The 22,812-nt window shown below is 41.0% G+C and overlaps 1 protein-coding gene and 2 non-coding genes across 4 annotated transcripts in view; 2 read left to right on the plus strand and 1 right to left on the minus strand.

The window, feature by feature from the left end:
• Positions 1-574: 574 nt before the first annotated feature.
• LOC117012028 (small Cajal body-specific RNA 17) lies at positions 575-718 on the plus strand. The gene has a single exon (XR_004421105.1). It is a non-coding gene; the product is annotated as a small Cajal body-specific RNA 17 (non-coding RNA).
• Positions 719-796: 78 nt separating this feature from the next.
• Positions 797-877, plus strand: LOC117012025 (small Cajal body-specific RNA 18). The gene has a single exon (XR_004421102.1). It is a non-coding gene; the product is annotated as a small Cajal body-specific RNA 18 (non-coding RNA).
• Positions 878-6,329: 5,452 nt separating this feature from the next.
• The window catches only part of MYO5B (myosin VB), a 317,583-nt gene continuing 301,100 nt past the window's right edge, over positions 6,330-22,812 (minus strand). For both annotated transcript variants that reach the window (XM_033087341.1, XM_033087342.1), the window contains 7 exons: positions 22,331-22,482; positions 20,811-20,900; positions 19,549-19,699; positions 17,839-18,124; positions 17,063-17,237; positions 15,632-15,712; positions 6,330-9,405 (listed from right to left, as the gene is read on the minus strand). In XM_033087341.1, the coding sequence (XP_032943232.1) occupies positions 9,253-9,405; positions 15,632-15,712; positions 17,063-17,237; positions 17,839-18,124; positions 19,549-19,699; positions 20,811-20,900; positions 22,331-22,482 (1,088 nt within the window). In that variant the 3' untranslated portion in view covers positions 6,330-9,252. The remainder of the gene's footprint in view (positions 9,406-15,631; positions 15,713-17,062; positions 17,238-17,838; positions 18,125-19,548; positions 19,700-20,810; positions 20,901-22,330; positions 22,483-22,812) is intronic.

The following is a 22,812-nucleotide window of genomic DNA, read 5'->3' on the forward strand; positions in this document are numbered from 1 at the left end:
TGCGCCTGCGCCAGCCCTGCCAGGGCTCTTCTCCCTTGCCTCTTGGTGATGCCGTCGTCGCGCTATCCCGTGGCATACAGGGACCAAACACCCCTCCACCCCAGACGGGCCTTGCAGAAAAGAGTGTTCCTGTCGACTTTTTTCCCCCATCGATGTTTTTAAAAAACTTTACTTCTGTTTTCATACCGAGAGAATGATTTGACTCTCCCCTATCCATCCTCTCCCTGGCCTCTAAGTTCCCCCGCTCCAGGTAACTCATGGTCCCTTTCCTCCCCGCCTGAGACTTTTCTGAAACGCGGGACTGGACATCCCACACCGAGACGCCGTAAATACGCAACCACGGTGAGGGAGGTGGGGCGCGGGCAGCCCGGGCCGCAAGTTGAGGGGGCGGGGCGTGGAGGACGACGCGGGAGGATTGGTGGAACTGCTCTAGGTGGTGGGCGGGGCTGTGCGGCTGCGTAGACCAGGGGCAGAGGCCTAAGCCGCTTGACGGTTTGTGTCCGGGACCAGGCCCTTAGTGGGGGCGGGGAGGTTGGCGTGCGAGGGGTATAGCGGGGGTCGCAGGGCAGGGGTGCCCCCGGGTCCCTGATGCAGCCCCCGGATGAGCCCGCGGTATTTTCCTTATATGATTGGGCCCCATGGCTGGCGGCGCCGTTTGCCTGGAGCCTGAGAGGATTATGACAACGTGTCAGGCGAAGTGGGGCCGGGGGACCCGGGGCAGGGAGATGAGGGGTAACCGGTTAGGCTAGAGATGAGAGAGGTTTAGGGAGGTCTCTGCCGCTGTAACTGTGAGCCCTGGTCGATGATGACGTGACCACTGCGCAATCTGAGTTCTGGGAACCAGGTGATGGAGTGTGCTGAGAACGGACTGAGACCGGGCGAGCATGAGGCGACCGCGGCAGAGATAAACGCTGTAGATCCGCAGCGCCAGGGCTCGGGCGGGCCTGGATGCCCCGCGCTTGCTTCGAGCGGGTGGGAAAGGGGGGCGGGAGGCACTGAGGTTTTCTGTGAGCCGACGGGGAGGGCACGCCCTAGAACCCGGCTTTTCAAACGCCTTGGTGGCCCTCTCACGTTGTTTAATTCCAATTTTATTTTAATATGAAAACTTTAGAACATACAGAAAAGTGGAAAGACTTTTACGGGGAACACCCATAGATCCACCACCTATATTCTACAATTGTTAACATTTTGCCATATTTGCTATATCACATCTGTCCGTCTGTTCTTCCATAAAACCACATTTTTTTTTAAATGCAGACCTTAGTACAATTCACCCCATGCATTAGAGGTCAATATTTATTTACAGTTCTTTTGAAGGCAAAATTCCCATGCACTCAAATGTACAAATCTCAAATTGGATGAGTTTCATAAATGTATACGCTCTAGTAGCTCAAACCACTATTAGCTATCAAACCAGAATTAGAACATGTCCATTATTTCAGAAAATTCCTTCATATCCCTTCCCACCCTCCACCTCCCAGGCAACCCTTGTTTTCTCACCATCTATTGTAATTTGACCCTCTGGTTTATTCCTTTTTTCCTTTCTGTTCCTGGACTTTGGCAGTCGTCAATTCAATCCATAAATTCTGAGGGTTACTAAACTTGAAAAACATATGTATGCTCCTTTTTCACAAGTATATATGGTCGATGGAATTTGCACTTTGAACACATTTTTTTTTTAAGATTTTTTTATTGGGGTGGAATTTGCACTTTGAGTGATCAAATCTTACCACATACTTGATGATGATCTTTTTTTTTCCACCTACATCTTCTGGATGATGAACAGGGAGGGATAAAATATACCCAGGCGATATAATAATTATTACATAAAATAGAGTAACATACAATTCTTCTACATCAGACAAATCCGAATTGTCATTCTGCAGCCCCATGAGATAGGTGGGGGTTTGTTCTCATTTTATAAATGAGGACACTTAGGTCTAGAGAAACCAAAGAACTTCCTAGGCTTCAAATCTAAAGAATTGCTGAATTAGAATTTTGAGCCCTCAATTCTCAGAAGCCTAAGGCCCATGTTGTGTCCAAGGCTTATGGGAGGTAGAATATAGGAATGGGGATAGAAAAAGAGATGCATCATTAGCTAGATGTATGTTATAGAAAACAGGAAGGGAGGTGAATGTTACGTGAATCCTTGGAGGAAGAAATAAAGTGAGAAGAAACCCTTGGTAAGAATAACTTTCGATACTTGCCAGTATATGGTGGCTTAGTTTTAGAAGGTTTATTTGCTTTTTTGGGGGGGGTTTGGGGTCTGGGGGTGTGAGATAAAGTGTGGTTTCAGATAGATGGACGAGTGAAGCAAAGTGTCACTACTAGATTCTTGGCCTTTCTCAAGCTGAGTTCCTATGGAAAATGCTTTTGAGTGACTTTTCTCAATTCTCCTGAAGATGGTACAGAACTAGTTCCATTCGAGATGCATAGGAGTTATTTCATTACATACTGTGTTTCCCCAAAAATAAGACCGGGTCTTATATTAAGTTTTGCTGCAAAAGACGCATTAGGGCTTATGTTCAGGGGATGTTATCCTGAAAAATCATGCTAAGGCTTGTTTTCTGGTTAGGTCTTGTATTTGGGGAAACACGGTGTCATGGGTGCCTTAGGGCATTAGAACTTGACTTGTGTTGGAAAGCTAGTGACTCAGTTCCAGTATTTCCTTTGCCATTGTAGTTGCTGTTGGGAAAGGCCTCTTTTTTCTTTAGGGCTAATTATCACTTGGGATGATTTGGGCTGCAAGTAACAGAAGATTTGACTTAAAATGGCTTAAACAATAAGGTTTTTATTGTTTCACATAGCAAGAAGTCTGTAGGTAGGTCGTCCAAGATTTGTTCAGCAGCAACCTTGTTGTGAGACACCCGGGCTTTTGGTGGCTACAGCTGTAGACATGTCCTCACAAAACCACATGCACATAGAGGAAGGTACATATTTTCTCACATGTTTCTCTTACTGTTATTTTTCCCCTTACCGATACTTTTGATAGTATAGTAATTTGGTCAAAATGCACCCCCAAAAAAGAGAATTGGGACAACTTGGGGAACTTTAAGATAAATTACATGAGATAGTAGTATGGACATTACTTTTCCTGATAGTTAATTATATTGTAGTTACATTGGATATTGTCTCTTGTTCTTAGGAGATACATGCTGAAATGTTTAGAGGTGAAGAGTCATGATGTCTGCAACTAATTCTCAAGTGACTCAGAAAACAAATACATACAAATATACTGGCAGAGAAAGAGGGAAAGCAAATATGGCAAAATAGGACCAATTAGGGAATCTAAATGAAGAGCATGTTGTTGCTTCTTGTTCTATTTTTACAACTTTTCTATAGATTTTTAACTTTTCAAAGTAAAAATTGGGAGGAAAAATGTAAGCTACAAAATTACCTGAAATAAATTATTTTCTAAAATATTTAGTCCTTTTCATGTTTAACCATGTATAACCAGGTATATATTGTACACCACTAGATATATATCAAAATCGGTTATTTTGTAAATTTTTTGGTCTAGACATGCTCTCATGTGAGATGTAAAGTTGTCATTCTCCTCTTAGACATTTCGCTTCAAGTATTTTTAGAAATGCTTTATCATTTCTTTCTGTATTTTTTTTTTTTTTTTTGGCAGGGGAACAGGAGTAGCATTAGCGTAAGACTGAAAATCAGTGACTCCATTGTAAATCTGCAAATTCTAGTATTAAGATTTCATTAGGGTATCAGAAATATCCAGCCTCAGCCTTATCTTCTGCATTTTCTGGATAATTTTCCTATGCTTAAACTTCCTATAATTCTCAAAATTGATGGTAGCTTGAAGAGCAATGGCTTTAAAAGTTTCAGTAATGGAAACTGGGGACAACTAGTGAAGTTGATAGGAGCTAGGACAGTATTTTTTAAATTGAGTACATGAATTTGAATGAATGAGACAGGTGAGCTTACAATATTGTGTAGTTTGGAAAGTTATGTATGTGCTGTTACTCTAACCACTTTGGTGATAACTTCAATTTTTTGTTAATTAAAAGGCAATTATTAGCTTGGGTGTTGTTTTGATCTTATGCCAGATTCTCACTCTTCAGAAAGTTCAAGTTGCCAAACATTTCATCAGAGATGAAATGGAAACAGAAGGTAATACAAACACTGATTTGCCAAACTTCCTCGTTTTAAATTTGCCTAAGCCTTGGTGTGTTCCCAGTAGTCTTCAGACATTGTCACAAACTTAGATGAAGGATACATATTTGCATTTCTTTCCTCTGCCAGTTTGAAAGTTATTAGTGGTTCCTAATGTTGAGTGTTTAAGGGCACTATCTCTACAGATGTCTTATTCTATAAATTTGGGTAGGCTGGTTACGTGAATTTTAAAAAAGATTTCCAGGAGGTTTTGGTGTGTGCTCCTGTAGGGAATAAACAGTTTACCCATGTTTCTATATAGATGTTCAGTTTCTAGACTCTATTCTGTTCCATTGGTCAATTTTTCTATTTTTGTTCTAATTCCACCCATCTTAAGTTTTAGATACCTGTTAGGGAAAGTTTTCCCTTCTCTTCTGTCATGCAGGGTGTCATGCGGGGTCTCTGGTCCTGCTCCCCACATAAGAACGCAGGACATGGTAAGGCCAAAAAGGAACACCTACGGAGCCATAGATAGGGGAGTCATTTCACTATATTCTCGAGGGCGGCTGGGTTGGAGACACAGGAAGCAGGAGCCACATGATCCGCAATCTGCTTCTCTGCCAACCAACCAACCCCTTGTTAACTGCAATCCGCAATCCACACTCCGCGCTTGCTAGCGTAGCCACGGCAGTTATATCAGTGGCTAATAGCAAACCGGTAGCAGCTGATGGCCAACTAGTTACAGCTGATGACCATCTACTACCCCAGCCAGCACCTTTCCATGTGAGGCCGAGAGCCTGGAAACTGCTCTCTGGGACTCTGTCCCCACATCTTCTTAAGGAGGGTCTTCCTTATCCTTGGGCCTTTGCTCTTTCATATAAATTTTAGAATTAGCCTGTCAATTTTCACCAAAAAACTATGGTGAGATTTTGATTTTTAACCTATAGGTCAAGTTGGGGACAATTGAGATTTTTGTGGTATGGAGTCTTCTTATCCATAAAATATTTCTCCAATTTTTAAAATGTCATCATTGTTTTCTCTTATATTTTATAAATTCTTCACAGATCTTGTAAATATTTTCCCACTGGTTTTTAATGCCATCTTTACCATATGCAAAATTATATATATGACTGGGTCTTTTCCTACACCCAAACTGCCTTGTTTAAATTCTGTTGCTTTAAAGAAATTGCTCAATAAGTACTGTTACTTCTACAGGGAAAGGTCCCCCCATCCCAACTTTTGCAGGTTGTAGTTCGCCATCTGGTTTAAATGATCATGATGCATGTTTGAATATAGGCCGCAGAATGATGTTTCTCAAGAAAGCATTAAAAAAAATAACCTTTTTAGCCAATGTGTTGATGCACAGTTTTAAATTTCACTTAGATTTGTCACACCACTTTATTTATTTCAAAGTATTTATTTCCACAAATTTTTATCCAGAGCTGAATATTAGTGACCAGTACAAGCATTTTTCTATAAACAAAGGTGTAGTTTACAGATTTGTTCAAAATGGAAAAATATTTTTATCAGTATTTCTTCCACAATGTTAGATTCACCCCTGAATATGATGTGAGCCCCTTTAGAGAAGCAGTGCATCTAAACATCAGTTGGTGGCAAAATGTTACATCCAAATTTGGATTATTCTGATACAACATCACTTTAGAAAGTAGCTTAAATTCATTTCTGATTGATCCCCTTTATTAGAAATTTCTCTTTTTTTTTTTTAGGAAAAACAATCTAGCATTTAATGACCTTTATTATGAGAAAAAAAGTGTTATGTTTTATTGTCATTGGCATCAACCTCTAATTTCATAATTATCCCAATTTTCTAGTTATGGCACCAATGTGTATAAAAGGTGAATTATGGCTATTTGGCTCATGCAGAAAATTAATTTGAGAAACTGACTGCAGAGAAATATTCTATGAGGAAAAACTACAGGGTCCTGCCCCATGCTGTCCATTTCTGTAACTATTTAGTCATATAGGCATTATACAAGGGTTTCGATTTAGGATACCCTTGCTGCCTTAGAATTAGTTCAAATGTGGGAAAACAATTTACTACTTGCCAAAGAAATGGATTCTAATTTGTTACTATAATCTTAATGCATTAAGGTTCTAAGTAAATATTTGATGAGTTGATTGATGGTAGCAACTGTTACTTTTTAAGTTTTTCAAGTTCCTAGTTTTATCTTTTGTTTTTTTCTTGTTTTTTTTTTTTCTTACAAAAGTCTTAAAATTTAGTATAGGAAACTTCTGTTAACATGCTCCATGGGGGGACGGGGGAGGGAAGTCTGTTTTCCTTTGGGTCTAAACTGCTTGCCAGTTACCGTAAGTCTAACTGGAGGTATGATGGCACAGGGAAAATGCATGTAGGTAATATACTTGTCAGCTTCAGCAACAATTATTAATATGTACATAACACACATTACTATAGGTAAACAGGTAGGTCCCCTATAATACTTAAAACACAAATTCTTTATAAATATTTGATTCTTAAGGAATCTTTAAAATGTTTCTAATATTTCAAAAGACAAATCCAAACTCCACTATGATGTTATGTCAAGCATTAAAATTCTTCCCACAGCAACACCTATTTCAGAGAAATAAGTGATAAGTCAGTTATCTCAGTAACTTCTAAAGGCACATAGTGAGAAAAGTGTCAACTAAATTATAAATATTAAAAAATAAAGATAGATATCTAGTGCAGAGTTCAAACCTTTATGTTGAATTAAGTTAAAATTAAAAATCATTATTGATTGCACGAAATTGGAAAGTCTGAGTTCAACTGACTTTAAAAAAATGCAAAGAATATAAATACTAACAAAAGATTATTCAAGTTTCCCTAAAGATGCTTCTTGCAGCCTCCAAGTGTTAAGTTAAATAGGGCAGACCTAAACATTAAGTAACCAATTACTATATTTCTTTTGTTAGCGGTCTCTAAAAGACTTTTTTAAAGTATATATAAATTAAATACAGCTCCAGTGAAATACCTTTCTCCTTTGGAAGACGAGAACTAAGTGTGCCATTTCTTAGGCTTAGTAAAGACTATTCATAAGGTTCCTCCTGCATTTATTCTTATTGCCAAGCTTTTATTCAGTGAGTCCTTGGCACCTACTGATTAACCAGTGACAGCAGAGAGGTAGTGACCCAAAGAAATCGCGAGAAGGAGGGTATGAGACAATATGTAAGGACAGTAAGCCATTGCATTTATGGAATCACTGCTTCTCAAACTCCGTGACACTCTCAACAAGGCATTTTGGGTTATTGTGAAGATTAAGGTCAGTCCTTACATGAGAGGCTCAGTTTTAAACTACAGTGCAGTAAAAAACAAATTATACTTACTAAACAACTTTAAAAAGAGGTAGCCACAGACCCAATTGCTTTAGACTGGCCTTCCAAACAAAGTCAGTGTGTGGGTTGAAAGGGGTGTGTGATGGATGTCAGAGTGTATAACTATAACTGGGAAAGAAGGCACAGCTCTACGTAGACATCCAAGAGAAGCCAGGATGTTTGATGTGGAGGTAGAAGGGATAACGCCACTGACATTGATTTGGACATGGTGGTCCGCAATATTCACCCTGATGCTGTCTTGTTCTGCCTGGTGGGCAAGGAGAATGAATGAAGAAGCTGAGCTGTAAGGGCGCAGTACACAAGATTATGTAGGGCTTGGGTGTGTTCTGTTTCTAAGAGCCTTTTAAATTAATTGTGGCTGAGTAAAAGAAGGTGTTGTGTGTGTGTGGTGGGCTTTTCTACATGCAGTTCACGGAGAAATCGTATCGTAATATAGAGGATGTATGATTTGCAAACACCATCTGTTCTTGTCATGGAAACAGTATATACTGTTACCTACCAGAAGTATGGAAAAAATAGTAAAACATGGTGTAAAGAATATGTAAGGTTTTCTAATCAAATGTCTGCTTTTGCAGAGACAAAAACAATTTGTGAAAGCAGACATATAAAATCTGTTGTAATAGTATCACTGAATACTCGTTTAATCTTTATTTCAAAGCAGAATTATTTACGGTTTTTATGTGGTAATTTGAAAAATGTTGAAAAGAACCTGAAAAGGGATAGTTGACATAGCTATTTTCTCTCTTTAAAAAGAATACATACAGAGAAAACCCAAAAATCTTTTGGAAAACAATATTCCCTGAACTGCTTTTTTAGAAAGATGTTTCAAATAATCTGACTCTCATGATGAAGTTTTTCCCTTACTATCTTGGTTATCTGGAATTACTAGTGTATTATATGATGTTCTTATTGGAGATTTAATGGCATTAAGGGATTAGAAAGGCTTTCATACTGACTGGTTTTTTAATCTGTAAATAAAACAAGAGTTGTTATTCTTTTCTAACTTTTATGTAGATTTTTGTGAAACTTTTATTGCCTCAGTATGTGCATGGACTAGCATTGGAAACATCTTTCCATCTTGCTTACATTTTTAGTTTGGGACAGCAGCCTTTTTAGCATAACTTCCATAAACCCAAGACTGCAGAGCAGGGTTTGACCACCTTAGGGACTGAGTCTAATTTTGCTTCAGAAACCAATACTCAAAATGTTTGGGCTGGAGGTCCATTACACCACTGTCTCTGCATTACCAGGCATTGAAAAAGACCTTTGGGAAACATCTCAGAAGGCCCAGGCCTGTATATTTGTTCTCAAAACATTTCCCCACAAACTCATCCACACCTATGGATTGTCAACCTGGGGAAATGTCACTCACTATGACATTGTCATGGTTGTTAGTACCATTATTTGTTAAAGGTCCTCTGAAGGCAATTTATGTGATTGACATTTTTAATATTATTTTACTTTGGACATTGTCCAGATCAAAAACTAGGCAGTTTCCATTTTATATACTGGCAATTTTTATAGGGCCATGGGAACTGCAGATTACGATGTGTATTTGTTTATACTGAAATCATACTTAAAAAATCTTCCATATTTCAAGTGTTTTTATTCTGAGCAGTAAGGTACAAAAAGTAATGACAGATGTGTCTTATTCTGTATAGTTCAGCACAGGCTCGCAATCTCTGATTTGATCAACTTTTACAGATTGAACATATCCTTAAAATTATTTTACTGTATGTACTTCCTTCTTGCTCTCACTTGTAATTGAGCCAAAGTTGGAAATGTACTTTTTCAAACTTCACTGAGAAACTCCAGATTGAGACACGCTGGGATGTGGATTGAGTCCATAGTCAGAGAAGATGGATTAAATGGGAACAAAACAGGAAACATGTGCTTGTAGTCTAACAGCAGTTGCTGAGGGTCATTCCGCTCTTGTAGTTGTGCCTGTGGGGAAGGATGAGACCATGTGAAATACTTAATTACACCTGTAGCCAGTTTAGGTAACTTCACAAAAGTGAATTGGCACATATCATGGAAATAGTTCTGTTATTAGGCAGAATTTCAGGAGAATATGGTCTCCCTGTCCTTGAAGTATTTAGCAAGGAGTTAAGCCCTGGTTCAGGCTTGTTGGAGATTAGATGATTTTTAGCTTCATTCCTATTTCTACCATTCTTTTAAAAATTTTCCATCTAAGGGAGAATAAAAAAAATACATTTCAGGTGCAAATCATGTGGAGAGGTTAAGGCCATGGGCACTGAAGGCAGATGGCCTGAGCTCTAATCCTAGCATCACCCTGGGCAAGTTCCTGAACCTTTCTATGCCAGTTTCCTCATCTGTAAAACAGAATGGGTAGAGTGATATTACACAAAGTGACAGAATAGGAACCTCTAGGGGTCAGTCCCTCCACTGAAGCAACCACTGAGCTGGAAAAAGCAATTGGTATCAACGATCTTGGAATTCTGGAACCTGATTGGACACTTAAAACCAACCAACCAGGAGAATGCTTGATGAATGGAGAGGGTGTTTATCTATGCTAAGAGAGCATTGTGCATGAATCAGCTACCATTCTCCAGCCCACTGAAGCTGTAGGAATAGCAACCCACACTCCTGGAGTACCTGGCTGGTGCCAGAGCAAGCAGTGGGACCTTGTCCTCTAATAATTTAGGGTTGTGCACTTTGGTTGGTCTGGCAGTTCCCTGAAGGACTGGCACGATGCCTGGCTTGGTTTTGGCTCTCCTGGGATACAGTGGTTTCCTCTAGTGGCATTAATTGGAATATTTAAAGGGACAGAGCCCCTCCCTTTTTCCCCTCTATTTGGAGCCAAACATTTTAGGAAAAATTTAACTGAAATGAAAATTTTGAGTTCATTAAAGGGGCTGAACAGCAGACTTGAGCATGCAGAAGAAATGATGAGTAAACTTGAAGATAAGGCAACTGAAATTCTCCAGTTTGAGGAGCAGATAGAAAAATAAATAAATAAAAATGAATAGAACCTGAAAAACCTGTATAAAGCATACCAATATACACCAAAGGCATCCCAGAAGGAGAAAAAAGGGGCAGCAAAATATTTGAAGAAATAAAGGCCCCAAATTTCCCAAATCTGATGGAATATATATATATATATATATATATATATATATATATCCAAATCCAAGAAGCTCAACAAATTCCAAGCAGAATAAACTCAAAAAGATTGACATTGAGACACAGAATAGTCAAACTATTAAAACCCAGTGACAAAGAGGGAATAGTGAAAACAGTAAGTGGCCATGCTTCACATATAAGGTCTCCTCAGTAAGATTAAGAACTGACTTCTCATCAGAAACCATGAAGGCCAGAAGGCACTGGGATGACATATTTAAAGTCCTGAAAGAAAAAAATTGTCAACCAAGAATTCTACATCTGGCAAAACTATCCTTCAAGAATGGAAAACTTAAATCATTTCCAGATAAGCAAAAAAGAGGGAGCTAGTTACCAGTAGACCTGCCCTAAAAGAGATACCAAAGAAAGCTTTTTAGGCTGAAATAAAATGACATTAGACAGCAACTCAAAGCCATAAGAAGAAATAAAGAACAATGGTAAAGCTAACGACATTGGTAAAAGTAAAAGCAGCATTATATTTTTGGTAACTCCTTGTTTTTCCTATATGGTTTATACAAATGCAGGAAACAATAATTATAAATATTAGTGGGCACACATGTTTAACAGATGTGACCTGTGAAAATAATACTATAAAGGCAGAGCGATGGGGATATATAGCAGCAGAATATTTGTATACTATTGAAACTAAGTTGGTATTATTTACACTAGATTGTTATAAGTTTAAGACGTCAATTGTGATCACCAAGGTAACCACAAAGAAAATAATAAATGTACAAAAAAGGAAAGTAGGGCATCAAAATGATACACTACAAAAAATAAACACACAAAAGGCAGTAATGGAAGAATTCAGGAACACAAAACATGTAAGACATACAGAAAACAAATAGCTAGATATCAGAAGTAAATCTTTATCAGTAATTATTTTAAATATCAATTTGAAGGCAATTAAAAGGCAGAGTGGCAGAATGGATTTAAAAAACATGATCCATCTATATGTTACCTACAAGAGACTCACTTTAGAGACACAAAGATTGAAAGTAAAAGATATTTGAAGTAACCAAAAAAGAGCTTGAATGGCTGTATTACTGTCATACAAAATGTTTTAAGTAAAAAAACTTACAAGAGAAAAAGATTCAATCCACCCAGAAGATATAACAATTATAAATATATATGCACCTAGCAACAGAGCCCAAATATATGAAGGAAAATTGACAACTGAAGGGAGAAACAGTTCTTTAATAACAGACACTTCAATACTCCCTTTTCAATAATGTATAGAACCAGGTGGAAGATCAATAACAGAGGCCATGAGCACTATAAACCAATTAGACCTAAAAAACATACATATGACTAAATTGGAGTTATCCTTACAATGCAAAGGTGGTTTGACATACACAAATATAATAACATCCTCTCGTATGTATATACTTCATGCATTGCTAATGGGAATATAAAGTGATGCAGCTGCTAGGGAAAACGGTTGAGGGGTTCCTCAAACACTTAAACAGAATTACAGTAGTCCCCTCCACCCCACGTTTTGTTTTCATGGTTTCAGTCCGTGGTCAACCATGTTCCAAAAATTAAATTTCTAAGTGTCAATTTAAAAACACCCATGTGTTTTGCATCTTGAAAGATGGGCTAAAATTTTAAAGTAATTGTAACAGTTGTAAAAAGTAGTTTGAAATAATAGGAAAAGTTTAAAAGAGGCAAGGACATTTAGGGATGAATAAGCAACCAGCTTTTGTAACTTATCAGATGATGCCTCCAATGTAACACTGGCAGAATGGTCTCTCTAGGATCATTGATAGCTCACTCTGAGCTTTGCTGCATTTATTTCAAACCTCACACAGCATATGAAACTGTACATAAAATGTGAAATGGCAGGAGGCTCTTAAATTTTTTTAATAGGACTTTAAAAATTTTTTTTTATTTCTGTGCATCACTCAGATGTATCAGTAAGGTCTATTTAAAGGGCTTGAAGAAACTGTAAAGGATTTAGAAGGAGGGTGTAACAATAGGCCAAAAAAGAAAAGTTAATACCTATATTATTACAATTCAGCAGCAAAAGTTGTGTATACATTTAATCACTTAAAATTGACAAGGTAGTTATTTCACAGGAATCCTCTTGGGAATCCTTTGGTGAGTTTAACAATCCCCTCAAATTTACATTTTTTAAGGACAGCATACTGTACCCATACTGCCCAAGCAAATGGTTTGCTTTAATGAATAACTTGTATTTATCCTACACAAGATATATTCAAGTATAACAGGAGGGCATTGATTGTCCACTGTTTCCCCTGAGAACTGTCTAGGAAGCAATGGAACATAAAACTATAGCTGGCAAAAAAAACAAAACCAAAAAAAAAAATTTTGATAGACTTGCCAGATACTGAAATTGACTGTTGAGGAAGACTCAGAATCTGACTGTATACGAGGTCTGACAAGTTCGTGAACTCATTGCAATGATGTCACTAACCTTTTTTGATATCAGGGATTATTCATTATGAATTTGTACTAACTGGACAAACAGATAACCAAGTTTTCTATTTGGAAGTGCTGAAAAGGCTGTGTGAAAAAATTAGACGACCTGAACTTTTCGCCAACAATTCATGGCTCTTGTATCACGACAATGCACCAGACACAGTATTGTCTGTGAGGGAGTTTTTAGCCAGTAAACAAATAACTGTATAGGAACACCCTTCCTACTCACCTGATCTGGCTCCCAATGACTTCTTTCTTTACCCGAAGATAAAGGAAATATTGAAAGGAAGACATTTTGATGACATTCAGGACATCAAGGGTAATGTGACAGCTCTGATGGCCATTCCAAAAAGATTTCCAAAATTGCTTTGAAGAGTTGACTAGGTCCTGGCATCAGTGCATAGCTTCCCAAAGGGAGTACTTTGAAGGTGACCGTAGTGATATTCAGCAATGAGGTATATAGCACTTTTTCTAAGATGAGTTCGCGAACTTAATTTTCAGACCTCATATATCTTCAGAGAATATCTGACCAACCTCCATTACCTTTCTCCTGTATACTTAATTCAAACCCGAAGTCTAATCTGGCATATTTTTTGACCTTTGGCCCAAATTCTCTTGGAAACAGTGCCCGTGTCAACTTACCGTAGAAGTGGTTACATTAAGAACAAATAAGACTTTAGAAACTTGCACTTTGGTTTGCATAAATTATCTGTTCTCCATAAAAATCAGTAGTGGATCAGGTATCTCAGTGGTTTCTTTTCTGTCATCAAACTTTCCTCCCCTTTCAACACTGGACTGTACATGTGTCCTAATAACTGGATCCTTTCAATCACACACCCTGCCTTTTAAGGTATCCGTGCTGGTGACACTCTGCCTGCTTTTCTGGATCTTTAATAGCCCATTGCATTTTCCCCACTGTCCTTAACAAACTTTGATCTGACTTGGCATCCCTCCCTTGACCTTTAGCCTCTATTCTCTACTTACACAATGCTAAAATCAGTTTATTCTTTTCCCCCTTTCCTGCCTCCTGCTCTGATCACTTTCCCCCATTTTTTATCCTTGTTTCATGTTGCCATCAATACACTGGCTGAAGAGGTTGTTTAAAAGTAAGACAATATTAGTATTCCCCACCTCAAAGTGTTCCCCACATACAATTGAGAAATGTTTACTGTTTTTTAAAGTAATCTTGATATGATTTATTCAGATGCTATCAGCTACAAATACACAAAGGTTAGGCACTCAGCCAAAATCACCTAGGGCTCAGCTTTAGGAAGCTCATCTTTAATTAAAAATTGTATAATCTTAAGATAGGTTTTTATAATCATTGCCTAATGTTTTCTTTCAAGCAAAATTCCGAAAGGAAAATATTATAAGTCTTACAGAAAAGATTTAAGAGCTCAAATTGCTTTCTTAAAACAATATTTCTAGCTATCATCAACAAGACAAATAATAACAAGTGCTGGAGAGGCTGTGGAGAAAAAGGAACCCTCATACACTGTTGGTGGGAATGAGAACTGGTGCAGCCGTTATGGAAGGCAGTGTGGAGGTTCCTCAAAAATTTACGAATAGAATTGTGCACCTGAAATCTATGTAATTTTACTAACAACTGTCACCCCAATAAATTAAAAAAAAAATTACGAATAGAATTACCATATGACCCAGCAATCCCTCTCCTGGGTATCTACCCAAAAAATCTGAAAACATTTATACATAAAGACACGTGTGCTCCAATGTTCATTGCAGCTTTGTTTACGGTGGCCAACACATGGAAACAACCAAAATGTCCTTCGATAGATGAATGGATAAAGAAGTTGTGGTATATATACACAATGGAATACTATTCGGCGATGAGAAAAGATGATATAGGAACATTTGTGACAACATGGCTGGATCTTGAGAGTATGATGCTAAGTGAAATAAGTCAGACAGAAAAAGCAGAGAACCATATGAATTCACTGATATGTGGTATATAAACCAAAAACAACAAAAGAACAAGACAAATGAGAAACAAAAACTCATAGACACAGACAATAGTTGAGTGGTTACCAGAGGGTAAGGAGGGTAGGGGGTGGGAGATGAGGGTAAGGGGGATCAAATATATGGTGATGGAAGGAGAACTGACTCTGGGTGGTGAACACACAATGGGATTTATAGATGATGTAATACAGAATTGTACACCTGAAATCTATGTAATTTCACTAACAATTGTCACCACAATAAATTTAAAAAAAAATAATATTTCTAGTTCCATTTGTGAGTAGGGTAGATATTCTGCTTACTTTGTTAATTCCATGTGGTGCTATATAGTTCAGTAACATGCTAGTGGCAAATGAAATAGGACTTAGGTTGTACCTAAAATCTGAGAGGCAAAGGTTACAAAAGTTCGGTAAAAGTTCAGTCTTCCGTGTATATGTAATTAAGTTATTCATGAGCGATATGGTTCATATTTACCTAAAGAATGTAAGATCTTTCATCATATAATGTAACCAATATTTTATTAATACAGAGAAGGTTAAAAATCTAAACTTTCAATTGCCTTTATTAGTTTTAGACTAGGACTTTATAAAATTAATATTTTAAAACTCACCTGGATCGTTCGTATAAAGCCCACTGTTACCCGTTCTTCAAATTCATTCAGGGGTGTATAAAGGTTTAAAATTTTCACAATCTGTTGGGATAACAAAAGTTTAGCACAGAGCTAAATGAACATAAGCAAACTTTTGAATTTTAAAGCACATATGACATTGGCATAAGAGTCCAGCCCTCTTTAGAAAGGACTCACAAATTAGAGCTGGACTGTCATTTAGGCACCTACAATTAGTAAACTAGCGTTAATAAGCTTTGCCTGGTACATCTGAGCCCTCTATCACCACACTCCTGTCTCCTACATACCCACCCTGCCTCTCCTCTATGCTCCATGGCTTATAAACTAATTAGGATTGCAGTAAACTGTTGCATGAAATCCTCAGATAACAAAGGTTTTGTTTAACCACACCTCCCTACGTCCCACCCCCACCCCCAAATAACTTATAAAGGAACAGACTTTTTTCTTATTTGAATGGAGGATAATCTTTGTCTGCCTATCAGTTGTTTTGTGGATAGCCTGCTCAAATACAAACCAATGCCAGTTGCATTCTAGAAGTAAACTTAATATATTTAAAAGGGAGGAAAAAAAGTTTGAAAAATTTTGGTGCATTTGTAGAAGGAAGCAGTTTCCTTAAGAGTTTGGTATTTCATCTTTTAGTAGTTAGTGGAGGAGGTAAGGAAATTATTTATTTCGTAATACTGAGTTTGGATTGTGGTGTTCTTTAGGTGCTGGACAGTGATTTAACTTAGAAAGTTTGATTTCCTTGTGCTGGTCTTGTTTTATGAGACCACCTTGTGGTGGCTCATTTCTAAAATAGCCACATTCATGATGGAAGCCTGTGTGTGGACAGGACTTATCTTTCCTACAGTTGAAATATCTCTGCAACCAGGTCCTAGTATAAATACAATTTTTGGAGGGAAAGAAAAGGAACACTTAAATGCCTTTAGGTTCTTAATGATTTAAAACAATGTAAATGGATTCTAAGTGAAAACATGATCATAATAAAATTATAATTGTAAAGAAAGCAATTTATTTAATGCCAAAGGTCCTGATGCTGCCAATTTCTGAAAAAAATTAAATTTCTAGGTGAGAAACATTCCATAATTCATTGTGTTTAAAAAAAGTTTGTACTTAAGCATGATGTGTTGTGGGTTCAGCTATTTATGTGCCTTATCTCAGTGAGCAAGAGAAAGCAAAAAGTTACTGGAAAACAGTGGCATCTCATTTCACTGACCAAAGTAGTCTTTGATTCATCTAGGAACATTCCATCAGTTGCAACTTCAGAATTGTATCATTAAGGGGTATAGAAAGGCTGGAAGTGCAACACTTAAAAAACAAAACAAAAAAACAACCCACTGGCAAGAACTGATTTGAAATGGAAGCTGGGCTTGCTCTGAGTCCCTTGAGTGATGGCGTGTGCAGTGACAGTACCTGCTGGGTGCTGAGGGAGGTGCACAGAGAGCAGATGGCCTCAGCGTCCTCGGGGGTTTTCTTCTTTAACTGCAAGAGCTGGGCTGCTTGGATCAGAGGTTCCATGGTTTGAACTGCTCCACTCTGGTGCAGGTTTCTTCCCCGAAGCCATTCCTCAAGCTGACTTATGTTGTACCTTAGACAGGGAAAAGTGAGTTGTGTGGCGCCAGTCCTTCTGCTTCGCGGGGATGAGCACACCTGTTGTGTTTATTTTGCAGCCTCTCTGCCACCACTGTTATTCTCCTCACCTTAATTATCTCACATGGGCAAAAGCTTGAAAAGTGCCTGGCACTCAGTAACTTTTTGACTAGACGGGTGCTTAGAAGCAAAAGATGAAGTACCTACAGGTGGGTATAAGTTAATGGGTGAAAGAAGGCATTCAATATATTTAATTAAAACAACTAATATTTAACGTTCACAAACATACATCCGTGTGAACCTTCCAGGCTCTTAACTCAGATTTCCTTTCTCTGTCCTATCTGCATTGTATTTATAATCTGTAACTTAGAGTCTACAAATCTCGCGAAGCTTGGAACTAACTTGTTTACCAGCACAGCAGCTCAGTGTTTGATGAGTTTCACCAAGAAATAAAAAGGGGATGGATGTGAGCTGCACACTGTTGGTGACAAGGACCGTCCCGTGAGATCTGGACTGCATTTTCGGAGACAGGTGTCGCGCTCCAGCGCTGGCTGGTGTGTGCAGGCCCTCCAGCCCGGTGGTTGGGCCCCCTGTCCTACCTGAGCTGCATGCCCGTGCTCCAGGAGCAGACGTCCTTCCGCAGGAGCAGGTTGTTGAGAGTCACCGCAGTGATCATGTAGAAGAGCTGTTTGAACACCTGCAGGATGATCTCGGGGTCCAGGCCCTGGTCGCACATGACTGTGTGAAAGGAATTCATCTGGCGGATGACGGCTTCCAGGCAGTACGCGTTCTCGCCGTCCACCATGCTGGAGGAGCGCTTCCGGTAGCCTGTTGGCTTCACACCAGATAGACCCTGAATGCTCTCATTTTCCAACATGGCTGAAACTGGAAGAAAAGCATGGTGAGCAAAGCTTGCATGTTGCCCAAAGATCTGTTTTCGGACCATTCAGGTCATCTAATACTCAGGGATTTGGCAATGATGCCATCCAGAGATGTACGATGTTCACATGCGCACAAGTCACCAGCATTCAGCATCGAACTGCTAGGGTGTTGAAATAAGGTAGCTGTGATCCAGTTTGTCACTTCAATATTTTGGTGATGGCATAAAGGGAACGGGATGTACCAGCTCGGTCTGTACTGGCTTCTGTGCTGAGAATTGAGCAACTGGGGTGTGGTCCTGGCCCAGCCACTGACCCGGGCCTACACCCTGAGATCCTCGTGCAGATATAAAACAGGTCTCCTGCATGAGCCACCGACTGTGTTAATATTAGGGTAGCTGCTCTGTCATCTTTATTGCATGGCACTTGACCACATGTGAGGACCTTATTTCAATATTTATTTTAATCTTCCAACGGTCCATTTACTGATGAGGAAATTGAAGCATAAGGAGGTACGAAGTCCCACTTCTAGGAAGTGGCAGGGCCAGGATTCAAACCCAGGCCTGTCTGACTCCAGAACTGGTGATAGTACCTATCACATTATTCTGCATCATGAAGTATCCCAGTTCTCCCTGTGTCTGGTGAGAATAAACTGGTGCCTCATAAGGAGATTTTCAGAGAGGAAGGAGGATTTGGAATGAACCTTATACAAGGAATATATTTCTGGATAGCATGAAGGAGTCTGTCCTGTTTGGAATTCACTTAGAACCTACCTACTTATGTTGTAAGAACCTGGGGAAAGCATTACATATAAGTCCAGGGGACCGTTTCCTCCACAGCCTGTATGGAGCAGTGAGTGTCATGTTTCTTTTACCTTAAAAAATAACTGCTCTTATTTTTCAGTTCTGGATTTATGTTAAATGCCCAAATGTACTGCTTTGGACATAGTGAGTGTTCAATAAATATTTATTACATGAGTGCTTACTATTGTTTTCTTTCACATGAACACACTTAATACTTTCCTTTTCTAATGAATAAAGCATATATATGGGCAAAAGGATTATATTTTTTCACTGTATGTGGATTTGTAACTTTTGAATTTATATTTATTACCTATGGAAATTTGTTTTGGGAAAAATAATACAATACACTACAGTAAAAGAAATACAGAAAAATGATCTAAATTCTCACTGCCCAAGCATTATGCATTTTGATGGGATGGTGTTGAAAATTTCATAGTCTTCTTGGGCACAGAGCACACACGTCCTCAGTTACCTTCATTGGTGGTGGTGGTGGTGGTGGTGGTGCTGGTCCTGGCTTTCTGGAGGCCATGCCCAATATACCCGGTTCCCTAAAGATAAGCAGGGCTCACCACATCTCCTCACTTCAGACCCTGTGATGAGCACTGGAGAGCTCCTGCTGCCAGCTTACCTATCATAGGCTGCAACACACCCTCGGCGATTTTAATGAGCTGCTGGTAGATCTGAATGGAGAGGTCACTCAGCACCTGACGGTATTCAGTGAGGTCAAAGTTCTTCAGGCAGTGCTCATTCTGCTTGGCGGTGTTCTGAGTCATGAAGCCCTGCAGAGGGAGAGACATGCCCGGCTCAGCAGGACTTCTGGGCCGCCAGTCACTTGGCCGTATCCTATTTGTGGGGCCCTACCAGGCTCTCTGTATGTATATGATATTCTACAAGACCGACTGGGGTGGCGTGTACTTGCTTATCCCAGGGAGAAGAGTCTGTCAAAACTGGTTCTGGCACAAAAGATGGACTAAAGATAAGCTTTAAAATTGTTGTGCCAGGTTGAGTTATGCGATGTCTTAATCCTGGGAAGGATGGAGAGTGAGATAATGTGAAAGGAAGGGGAGAAAGGAAAGTCAAGGAGACCTACAGGAACCTGGGGGCGGGCAGTGTTTGGGACAAGTTGGGGCTCTTACTGGAGAAGCTAGAGTGAAAATATGTCATATGTTACTAGGCCACTGCGCTGAATGCAGAGCATGGGAAAAGTTCTTTCAGGGACCAATGATAGGACTGGTGAGTTCTAGGTAAAGCTGGGCCCTAATGGTCCAGAATAACCATGAAATAATGGTGTTAGTTGGGCCTCAGGCCACGGAATCAAATTTGGATAGAAGCACGAAGCTGGGCCTCAGCGTCAATTTGTATGAATGCAGTTGATTCTGTTGTGCCTCCTTTCTTGTGACCATCTTTGTGTTCCTCAAAATAGATAAAGTGGTTGGCTCAGGAGACAGTCTGACACACTAGACGAGTGGGCCTTCTCCCGGCAGTCACTGAAATGGGGCGCTTCTAGGGCTGCTTCACAAGGGTTTCCCTGGAGAGTCGCAGGTGCTCTCAGAAACGAGTGGGTTGTGCAAACTCATTTCCTAATTGTACTTCTTTGATCCAGGGAGCTTTCCGGGCACCCTCGGGATCAGCGAAACCTCATGTTGCGTCTAGCCACCTGGTATAAGGCATGCCCACAGCCTGACGTCCCAGAGGGTGCTCCGTGGACCTCACACCCTCTTCGTAGAGGAGAACCATGTTTGGACAAAGCAGGGATGCCCAAGTCTGAGGTGCTGTGAAGTGGAACACATACTGCTGTGCCCAAGGAAACGAGGACTACACGCTGGAGGACTTGGGACACTTTAATACTTTAAATGTACTGGAGGGAACTGGGCTTATCCAAAACCTCACCTCATCCCCGCTGTACTGCTTCAAACAATGAAGGAGGCGGCAGGTATTGGACAGCCAGAACGTTGTCATCTCAAAGTCGTCATTGTGCTTCTGGGGAAAGACAGGACACCCCGCCTGATGAGTAGCGGTTCCCATCTAGTTTAATGGTCATCTGGTCCCTCTCTATCCACGTATCCCCCTCGTACCTGGCATGCCCTAAGCACACCTGGTGACAGGCAGGCACGTGCCAGTCACAGAGATGAGACCCATTGCCAAGAGGCTGCGTCACTGCTCCTCCACTATCGGGGATGTGCACAGACCCCTCTTTCCTCTTTCGGGTCCCCTGATCAGTGGTGCACACACGTGTGTACACACGAAGGGCTGCCTCTATGCCTGAAGGAAAGAAAGCCAGATGCCACAGATGAGGCTTGACACCAGCAGCCCTGGGCTCTACTCTGACCACCGGGCTGGTGGACCTGGAAGGTGCTGAACTATCTGTCCCCAACATGAGAGATGAGGGGAGCATGCCAGTGAAATATTCTGTCATCCCGTCGACTCACCTAGGCTGGCACAGGCCGCCAGCTGAGCTTGTGAAAGACAGCAAGGCAGGAGACACAAATCTGAGAGTTGCCCGCATGCACAGGTAAGTTTAGAGCCAGGAGTGGATGAAAGTGCCTATGGAGCCCATGGCAGAGAAGGGGGTGCAGCTACTCATACAAAGCTGGCATGAAGCTAGGAGTTGAAGGCTGGCTATGGCACGCTCAGAGAAGGGAAAGGGGGGTAGCAGGCAACATAGCCCAGTGGACCTCAGGACTGGTTTGTACTCAGTGCTTTCGAGGATGGCGTGCATCGTGAAGTGGCAGTGTGTGTAAGAACTGAAGGTGACGGTCTCTCAGAGCAATACCACCTGGGGCTTGGGCCTGCTTGGAGGCATCAAAAACTCTGACCTTCCCCCTCCTGGCCCCTATGTGGCCAGACCTCATCTTCCTGCAGGCCAGCCTGGTATTTCAGTGGATGCCAGTATATCTGGGATGAGCCTGTGCCTTTAGGTGGTGTTCCTGAGCCACGCCAGCACCCTGTCCGGGCTCAGGCTGCCTCCCCTTGGGCGTCGGTGAATGGCAGCACCCCTGCCTGTGCCACCACCCTGGGCAGCAGGGTGAGGGCCTGTGTTTGGGTTGGTTCCCTGAGTGTCACTTCAGGGCAGGGCCAGCCCCACTCTCCTGAGACAGGACGTCTTCCTGACAGCTCTGGTGCAGGCTTCCGAAAGCACTGAGGTTCCCTGGAGGCTCAGCAGGCAGCAGCTGGAGGTCTATCCTGGACTTCTGGCCTTCCTGCCATTTTGGAGGCTGAACATGCTTCTCTGGGAACCGCTCGGCATCCCAGTCACAGGTGAGCTGCTGCTCCTGCAGTTTTCTGCCACTTACCGTCGGCGCTGGAGACTGTGGAGAACTTGCTACCGCCACCCCCGGCCAGAAGCAACGGCGAGGCGTGGGCTTCACTCAGTCCACCGCAAAGCACGCCCGTCAGTGTGGGCCACTCACCTTGAGGACTTTCTTAATGCCGTTGATGGTGGAGGTCAGCAAGGAGTGTACCCTGAGGTCGTCGTTGACGTAATCTGCGTGCCTGATGCACATGTAGAGGATGTAAGCGGGAAGGCTGGGCACCGAGCCTGCCAGCGTCTGGGGCTTCAGCTCTAACAGCAACAAACAGCAAGGATTACATTCACCACGGATGCAGGGGCTGGGAGGGCCCCGGTCTGAAATCCAAATGTTTTCAGTATTTTCCCGCAGCTCGTCTAACAATGGCCTCCCATGGGGGCGGGGGAGCAATCGGGGAGAAGCTGCCCTGGCTCCACAAACTCCTCTGACCCAGTCCCAGAAGAACTTGCCAAGTCGCACCTTCCCAAAGACAGAGCCAGCGCGCGGCGGCTGGGAAGGCTGCAGCAACCTCTAGCCCATTTGGCCATCTGCCCAGACATTCTCGGAGCCAATAGATCAAGAAGTTGCCGACTGGCCACAGCCAG

The sequence above is a fragment of the Rhinolophus ferrumequinum genome, chromosome 19 (genome assembly GCF_004115265.2).
Source record: "Rhinolophus ferrumequinum isolate MPI-CBG mRhiFer1 chromosome 19, mRhiFer1_v1.p, whole genome shotgun sequence".
In the NCBI taxonomy this organism is placed as follows: domain Eukaryota; kingdom Metazoa; phylum Chordata; class Mammalia; order Chiroptera; family Rhinolophidae; genus Rhinolophus; species Rhinolophus ferrumequinum.